This window comes from Pezoporus occidentalis, unplaced genomic scaffold (genome assembly GCF_034315485.1).
Source record: "Pezoporus occidentalis ecotype Australia unplaced genomic scaffold, CSIRO_AGI_Poc_V1 ctg277, whole genome shotgun sequence".
Taxonomy (NCBI): domain Eukaryota; kingdom Metazoa; phylum Chordata; class Aves; order Psittaciformes; family Psittacidae; genus Pezoporus; species Pezoporus occidentalis.
The window spans coordinates 475707-483942 of NW_026914686.1; the positions used below are offsets into that span (position 1 = coordinate 475707).

Below are 8236 nucleotides of genomic sequence, written 5' to 3' on the forward strand. Positions count from 1 at the left end.
GCTTTGCATGCACAGACATCACGTACATCAGTCACTGGTGTGTGGAAGGAAATGAGGTTCTGAACCAGCTGCTCCTTTACAGGCCAGGTAGGTAGAGCCACATGGTGCCTTTGCACACTGCCTGAGAGGGAAGGGAACTGGATTGTTCCCTATCTCAGCTCTCCATGCAAGCATAAAAGTGTGAGGATCAGCATCTTCCCAGTCACAGCTGGATGCCCAGATGGGAAACCCTCCGTTCGCTTCACAGCATCGTCTCCAGCATTTTGGTGAGGTTGGGGTGACCCTGATCCAGGTCTGTTGGATCCCCTGTGGTTCCCCCCCCAGGTCTCTGCCTCATCTCCTGGGTCACACAGGGCACAAAGTTATTGGAGGCGAAGGAGCTGGGGATACAGCCCGGGAGGCTGGCCCGGGCCGGCAGCAGCAGCCCCCGCTGCTGGGTGCTCCCTGCTCCTCGCCCCACCAGGCTGGTGCTGAAGCTGGTGGTGGGGTGGGAGCTCAGCCCCCCATAGCAGTAGCTCCCCACTGCGCTGGTGGCACGAGCCTTCTGCTTGAAGTCCAGCGCCAAGCTCCTCCGGAAATGGGCTTTCTTGATCTCTGCCTGCACCTGAGGGAGAGATCAGAGGTGGCTGCTGCTGTCTGTTCCTTCCCCAAGGAATTCCTCCCCTTCCAAATCCCAGCCTGGTTTGGGTTGGAAGGGACCTTAAAGCTCATCCAGCTCCAACCCCCTGCCACGGGCAGGGACCCCTTCCACTGGAGCACACTGCTCCGTTAGGGAGCCTAAAATCAAATCCTACCGAGAGGGATGGATCCAAGCTTTTTCCCAGCCTGGGGGTTCCAGGTTGACTTCCCCAGCCCCAAAGAGGCTGCGCCAGGGAGCTCACGCTTCCAACTTACCTCCCCGTTGCAAAAGCAGTAGATAAAAGCCACAAAGAAACCCTGCCAAAAGAGACAGAGGTGAGGTTTGAGCTGGGCCACCCCACGTGTGCCTCCCCGCTCCTGGGATGAGCACTGCTGGGTGTTCGGAATACCTGAGAGGAGTTAAAGAGCATCTCGTAATGCATCTGGATCTGCCACAGGACCCCGGAGACTTCGGTGTAGGGCATGGCCATGAACACCACATAATGGACCCCGAAAAGGGGCATCAGCACCAGCGTGGACTTGAGCAGCTTCCTGAGAGGAGAAATGCTCCCAGAATCAGCCTGAGAGGCAGCGGCGGAGCCGCACCGGGGCAGGGGCAGGGGCTGCGGTTCCAGCGCTCGCCTGTACTGCTGCCGGGGGTCCAGCTTCCCCGCGTGCGTCTCCCAGAGCTTGGAGGCCAGAACCCGGACGATGTTGAGGAAGAGGAAGAAGTTCACCTGCCAACAGCCCCCCACTGTGCTTCTATTGCCCACAGCCAGCGTGGGCCTGCCCCAGCAGCCCCCCGGCACGAGGAGAGGCAGCTGTGGGTGAGCGGAGGTGATGCTGTGGGCAGGGAGCGGTGTCCCTGCATCCCTCTGCGTCGCCGCGTGCCGGAGGGGCTGCAGGCACAACCTCAGGGACCACAAGCGAACAGCTCTGGGCCTCTATCCAGCCCCTACCCCAAAAGGGATTGGGGGATTCAGCCATGGGATTCTTACCACAATGGCGGCCAAGATGGGGACCTGATAAATCCACTTCATGTTCCCTGCGCTGAGATCCCAGCACCTGGAGACACCCAGAAAGAAACATCCTGGAGGAACCTGGCCGGGAACATTGCCAGCTGATGGCTCTCTTTACCCCATAACCAACATCCCCATCCTCCCTTCACTCCCTTTGTGTAAGGCTTGACCCAACAGCAGCCACGCTACAGCCATTGTTTCTCTGGGTCCCTGCCAGTTTGATGGACAAGCCTCACAGTGTGCTCACTCCTCTCGCTCTTCCTGCTCAGTTCATTCTGCTGGCATTTGCCACCAGCCTTCCCCTCCCCAAAGGGCTGTTGGAGGTGGACCCACGTACTGTGTATCAGCCAGGGAGGCCCTGACGCTGGCCCAGATGGACACAAACACAGCAGGGAGACCTGGAGGGGCAGGAAGCACGGTGAGGAGCAGGGATGAAGCATCACCTTTGCAGACCAGCACAGGTCTGGTCTGCATCCCACTGCCCTGCCTTGGGCATCCTGTGCCACTGTGATGCCACAGCTCCCAGCTGCTCTCAGCTCTGGGGTCCATGCTTACCCCAGCCAATGATGATGAGGACCCACAGGTAGCTCTTGTTGGAGAGGAAGGCCATGAAGATCAGGCTATGCAGGTAGAGCCCTTCCACTAGGATCCAGTAGTGGTTTGTGGCCAGAAAATAGAGGAAGAGAGTCACCGCCACCTTGCAGCCCACCTGTGGACACGGAGGCAGGGAAGTGCCCATATCAGGCTGTGCCCTGAAAGCAAAACCTGACCAGCAAACCCCAGGCTGTGCCCATCTCCCCTGGGCTGTTCCAGCGCCGTGGCTCTACATCTCCCATAGGAAAGGTGCTTCCCAAACCAGGCCACACTGAAGTCCTTTGCCTGCTGTGGCACCAGGGTGGGCAGAGCTGCAGGTTGCCCTTCATCCCTCCCCTGAGCAGCGCAGCCCCGAGCTGGGAGCATCCCCCCACATCCCCTTGCACCTTCCATCCCCTTTCCCCCTGATCCTGCCTCCACACTTGCCAGGTGGCTCCAATGTCCTGGGGAAGGACCCATTTCTGCCCTGAAGTCCTCCTCCCGCATCTTCTCCATCTCCGTGCCCACGGTGCCCGAGTAGAGCACTGTGTCCTTCACGAAGATGCTCACGGCCCGGCAGATGAAGGAGGCGAAGAGGTGGACGTGGATGTAGTTGCGTGTGCAGTGCAGGCGCCTATGGAGAAGGGATGTGACACGAGCCCAGCCCCAGCTGCCCAACGAGCTCATTGCATGGGGGACATGGTGAGCTCCAAGGTGTCAGCCCTCCCATGGGCACAGAAAACAGACCTGGAGGCACATGGGGCATCCACAGCCTCAATAGCAGGGTGGAACTGGTCATACTGGGGGTGCTTTGGGCTGGGGTTTGGGGCCGGTTCCCGTTCCCATCAGAGGGTTGTGTGTGCAGAGAGGAGGGTTCTCGGGAGAGGAGGGCTCTCTCTCATGGGGATGAGGTTTTGGCTTCTCCTTACTTGAAGTACGACAGGATGCAGACTGCAACAGTGAGGGAGGCCAGGGAGATGGAGTAGCCGATGGTGTACATCAGGTGCAGGCGGTCAAACACCTCCTGGAATCACAGAGCCATGGAATGGTTTGGGGTGGAAGGGACCTTAAAGCTCACCCCGTTCCACGCGCAGGGACACCTCACACCAGAGCAGCCTGCCCCAAGCCCCATCCAAGCTGGCCTCGAACTCTCCCAAGCCCTATTCCCAGGGAGCGAAGTCACCTTCTCACGGCTCCGGCTCTCGGAGGAGAAGAGCAGAGCGCACTCGGTGTAGTTGGCCCAGGTCTTGTTGATGCTGAGAGCCATGGCCCAGGTCCCCGAGGAGCTGCAGTACCGGTAGGCATGACCTGGGAAGGGCGATGGGCGCTGTGGTGACAGACGGACCCGAGGGAAGCACATCCCTGCTGGTGGGGGGTGCTGAGGGGCTCTCCCTGCTCGGGTCCAAGCTCTTACCTTGATGGTTGAAGTCGTAGATGTAGTCGGGGCAGGGCACCGACACCTCCTGGCTGGGGGAGCCCTTTGGCCAGCAGATGATCCCATCCCACTCTGGAAGGCAGCTGGTGTCTGGTCAAAGAGCAAGGAGGCAGCTCCCACCTCCGAACAGGGACCCAGCATCCTCCAGCTCCCCCAAGGGAAACGCGCTGCCAGCAGCGCCCCGGCCTGCAGGGCTTGGAGCAAGCTGCTCTATGGAAGGGGTCCCTGCCCACGGCAGGGGTCGGAGCTGGGTGAGCTTTAAGGTCCCTTCCAACCCAAAGCAGGCTGGGATTGTGTGAGCAGCACCCAATTGCAGCCAGGCTGCCAGGATCTCCCCAAACCCTCAAGCTCCATGCTCTCCCGTCCGAGGGAACAGCATTGCCCACGGTGTGTGCTGGGGCCGGCTGACCCACGCGCAGGGATGGGCGCTACCTTGGATCATCTCCAGCTGGGCTTTTATGTCCCTCTGACACCTCTCCTTGGCTTCCACCAGCAGGTAGATCTGCTCTTCCTTTGTGAGAACATCGTCGGGGTCCACCTGCCAGGACAAGGCTGATGTGATGCCACCTCCAGCAGCCTGGCAGGGGGCTCCAGGGATGCTCCAGGAACCTCCTGGCACGGGGCTGGTGCTCTGCTGGCCTTTGCTGCTCTCAGCCACTGACTCACAGCATGGAGCAGGACCAACCTCAGGGTTAGAAGTGAGGCAAAGGCAGGCAGGGAAGCCAGGACACATGGAACATGAATGCCCTGGCAGGCAAAGCTGATGGATGCTCTCCCAACCCTCGTGTGTTTGTGTGGCTTTGAGTAGGCTCAAACACGATGGTGGGGAAGAGAAAAGCCTCCTGCTCTTGTTCTTCCCTCTTGCAAGGCTGAAGCTGACCACGAGCCCCCCTCACCCTGTCCATGGTCCACTGAGAAACACATGGACATGGGTGGTGTGGGGCTTCTTGCCCACCCCACCGGTGGGGCTGGATGTCCCCATTGCCCACACAGGGCTGCAGCTTTGGAAGCACAGAGGAGTCGGGATGCAGGGGGTTCACGTTGGCTGCTGGACTGCCCATGGTCAAATCCTGCCCCACAGAGGAGACCCTGAGGTCCCATCCATGCTCTTCAAGGCAGTGTCTGTTGCTGGTGGGGGGCACTGAGCAGGACTGGGGGTCCTGGGGGTCCATCAGCAAGAGCTGACTATAAATCACACACCCCCCCCCCCCCTTCTGTTCCCCCAGTGCCTCTGAGGCAGCGAACCCGGCCCTGGATGCATCCAAGCAATGGGAAAATTACCCCGTTGTGGTGTCTCCATGGCTGTGGAAGCTTTAGCAGGAGCAGAGATGCTCTCCCTCCCCTCCTGCCCAGCAGCTCTGTGGGGTGGGATGTGCAGCTGGGGCGGGATGCACAGCCAGCAGGGGTTCAAGCCAGGAGAGGACCAGAGGAGCCCATAGGAGCATGCAGACTTACCAGAGCCCGCGCAGAGCTGAGCAGACAGCAGCAGAGGAGAAGTGCTGTGATCCCTCCCTTGGGACTGGACGTCTCCATGGTCCCACCGTGTCACTGGGACGGACCTCAGGGATGCTGAGCTGCAGAAGCGCTGCCAGCCCCAGGCTGTGGGGCAGCAGGACAGAGCATCTTCTGGGGCACCTTCCCCACTGCTGCCCCCCGTGGGGTCCTGGCAGTGCTATAGGGATCTATCTGCTCACGGGCTCACCAGGTGAAGGGGGTTCTCCCCCCATCATCCTTGCTCCTATTCACTCTCCATCTCCCGCCTGCTTTAAGCAGCTCCCGGAGCGTGTGCAAACAATTCCCACTCGGATGGGGATGGCAGAGGTTTATTGGCTCAGCCCTAGGTGCTAAAATCCTCTCCATTCAAGGCAGATTCCTCTTCTCCTTTCAGAAACTCCTCTCGCTGCCTGGTGCTCATTTCTCAGCTGTCACAGCATCCCCCCGCTGCCCCCGAGCAGCTCAGTCCCCTCCTGCCCCACACTGGTCCCAAGGAGCTGGAGGACAGTGGGGAGACCCCCAGCGATGTGGCTGGAGGCAGAGGGGCAGCGGGTGCAAGCACGTGAGCATCACCTCGGCACTGATGCTCCTGGGGTGGGACGTCTTTCAGGCAGATGCCAGCTTAACCCTTTGGCTTCTCTAGGGGTTGGGGTGCGCTTTGGGGTGCTCCCCACCAGGACAAGCACCCTCCTGCCTTTGTGGGTTTGCTTTGCAGAAGGATCTCACTGCACAAGAGCTTTAACCTCCATGGATGAGGCTAAATGGGCACCGCAGGCAGACGGTCAGTCCTGACAGCAGTTCCCACCAGCTCAGAGTTGGTCCCATTGAAGCTGACAACATCCCCATCAGAGCAGTCCCTTGGCACCTGCATCCCCTCGGGAACACCCCAGGGCTGTCCCAGGCCTTTCAGGACCATTCTGATGCCACCCGTGTGGGTGGCTTTTGGGATCATTTAGGGCCACAAGGATGCTCAGGGGCTGGAGCAGCTTCCGTATGGAGCCAGGCTGAGAACACTGGGGCTGCTCAGCCTGGAGAAGAGCAGCTGTGTGGAGACCTCAGAGCAGCTTCCAGTGCCTGAAGGGGGCTACAAGGATGCTGGAGAGGGACTCTTCATCAGGGACTGCGGCGATAGGACAAGGGGTGATGGGCTCTGTGGCGAGGGAAGGTGTTACCAGCTGGATGAGAGAGCAAAGCAAATCCCAATGGCAGCGCTCAGGAGGTGCTGTGCTCCCCCTGGTTAAGTTGAACAGGAGAACAAGCCTCTTGGTGGCTTTCCCTGCCACAGCAGTAAATCAAGGAGGGATTAGTGGCATCCTCGGCAGCTGCCTCTCTCCTCATCCCAGTTTAGCCACTACCATGGACCATTGGTGGATGCTGACACCAGCCCTGCATTGCTCTGCTCATCGAGATGCTGCACAGGCACAAAGGGCGAGAGATGGGAGAAGCATCTGAATTGCAGGATTAATGTAAAGGCTCTTCTGGGTTCTGATTCCTGACCCTGAAGCTGCAGGGAGCAGAGCTGAGGGTAAAGGGAGGTTGCTCTTTACTCGGGATGGGTGGCTGTTGGCTGAGGGGGAGGCAGCAGCACTCAGGGGCAATTTGATTCCCAGAACCTGACCCCGCATCCGAGTTTGCCGTTAGCAAAACATGTTGGGTTTTTCTTGCTAAATGATTTGCTTTATTATAGAGCGCTCGGGAAAGCAATCACTGCAAATGACTCCCATCCAGCCCCGAACCCACGCGAGCAGCCCTCAGGTGATGGCAGACAGCAGTTTGCTGCTGTTTCCTCCCCCTGAAAGACCCCCATGACCCAGCTCGTGATGGCTCGAGCAGTTCCCTTCACTCCCAGCCCTGCAGTAGCTCCAAAAGAGCAGGATTAGACCCAGCCGGTCATGCCAAGCCTGAGCCGCTGCAATGCAACACAACCTGAACCAGCCTGACTCAACCACCTGAAAAGACAAATCCAAATGCACTTTTCTATATCCATCTATAAACTATATTTCAATACGTACATCGATGAAGTGTGTGTATAGATATACGCACAGAATGGCTCAGGCTCCAGCCAGCACCGAGACCTCGCAGCTCTCGCACGGGGCCCAGCAGCATCTCGCAGGATCCTGGTCCACCCAGTGGCTTGTGACGGTCCCTGCAGCGCAATTGAAGCCAGCGCTGGCTGGAGCAATGAGGCTGCAGGTTTGTTTAGATGCCTCAGTGTAACCCTCAAGCCCCATTTCTGGGAATGCTGAACCCCGATGACCTCTTCTGCATCTTCTGCAGGTCTTCAAGCAGTTGGGAGAGGAGGGTGAGAGCAGGAGCATCTCCCACCGGAGCCTGCCCAGTGCCTGGAGAGGAGCTGAAAGGAGATGGTACGGCCCATGCTGCCCTGCAGGTTTTGGGGTGCATGGGATAACACAGCTACAGGTCGGGCAGAGGAGTGATCCAGAGCATCCCTGAGAAGAACTCGGGCTGTTGGTTGATGAGAAACTGAATGTGAGCTGGCAGTGTGCACCTGAGCCCAGAAACCACCCATGTGCGGGGCTGCACCAGAAGGAGCATGAGCAGCAGGCTGGACCTGGATGATCCTAAGGTCCTTTCCAACCCAAACCATTCCATGGTTCTATGGTTCTATGATGAGCAGCGCAGCGCTGTGAAAGGTCCTGAGCTGATGAATTAAGTGCCTGGCTTTACCCTTCGTTTGCATTACCCTCCTTAGCTGTCCTCCGGAGGTGAGCACAGCTCCTCACCCGCACCTCTTCCAAGGCACAAGCTCATCCCTGGGGAGCAATGGGGATAAACCAGCCCCTGAGCACGAGGCCAGGGGCTCATGCAGTGAGGACTGAGCTGTGCAGCGGCCCTTCCTAAACCCCGGGGTCACAAAGGGCCCTGCAGCGCTTGCCCTTGAGGCCTGCCTAAAACCAGGCGTGCTTTCCCCATGGGCATCACGGCAGCTCCATCAGCCCCGTGTCGCTGCTTCCCTGCCAGGCACCCGGGGCGGATGGAGTTTAGGCTTTCAGCGCTCATTCAGCCAGCAGCCCCCGTGCAGCCCACCCGGCGCAGGTGCTGGGGGGGCCACGTCCCCCCTGCGGTGGTTGGGGGT

General features: G+C 59.3%; 1 protein-coding gene across 1 annotated transcript; it reads right to left on the reverse strand.

Moving 5' to 3' along the window:
• Positions 1-104: 104 nt before the first annotated feature.
• LOC134166975 (parathyroid hormone/parathyroid hormone-related peptide receptor-like) lies at positions 105-5550 on the reverse strand. The gene is made up of 13 exons (XM_062625155.1): positions 5101-5550; positions 4078-4183; positions 3625-3735; positions 3394-3518; positions 3140-3234; positions 2658-2844; positions 2193-2346; positions 1975-2035; positions 1617-1683; positions 1261-1355; positions 1029-1170; positions 895-936; positions 105-604 (listed from the first exon to the last, which is right to left on the reverse strand). The coding sequence occupies exons 1-13, from the start codon at positions 5176-5178 to the stop codon at positions 242-244; spliced, it is 1626 nt and encodes a 541-aa protein (XP_062481139.1). The 5' UTR covers positions 5179-5550; the 3' UTR covers positions 105-241.
• Between the last annotated feature and the right edge of the window lie 2686 nt (positions 5551-8236).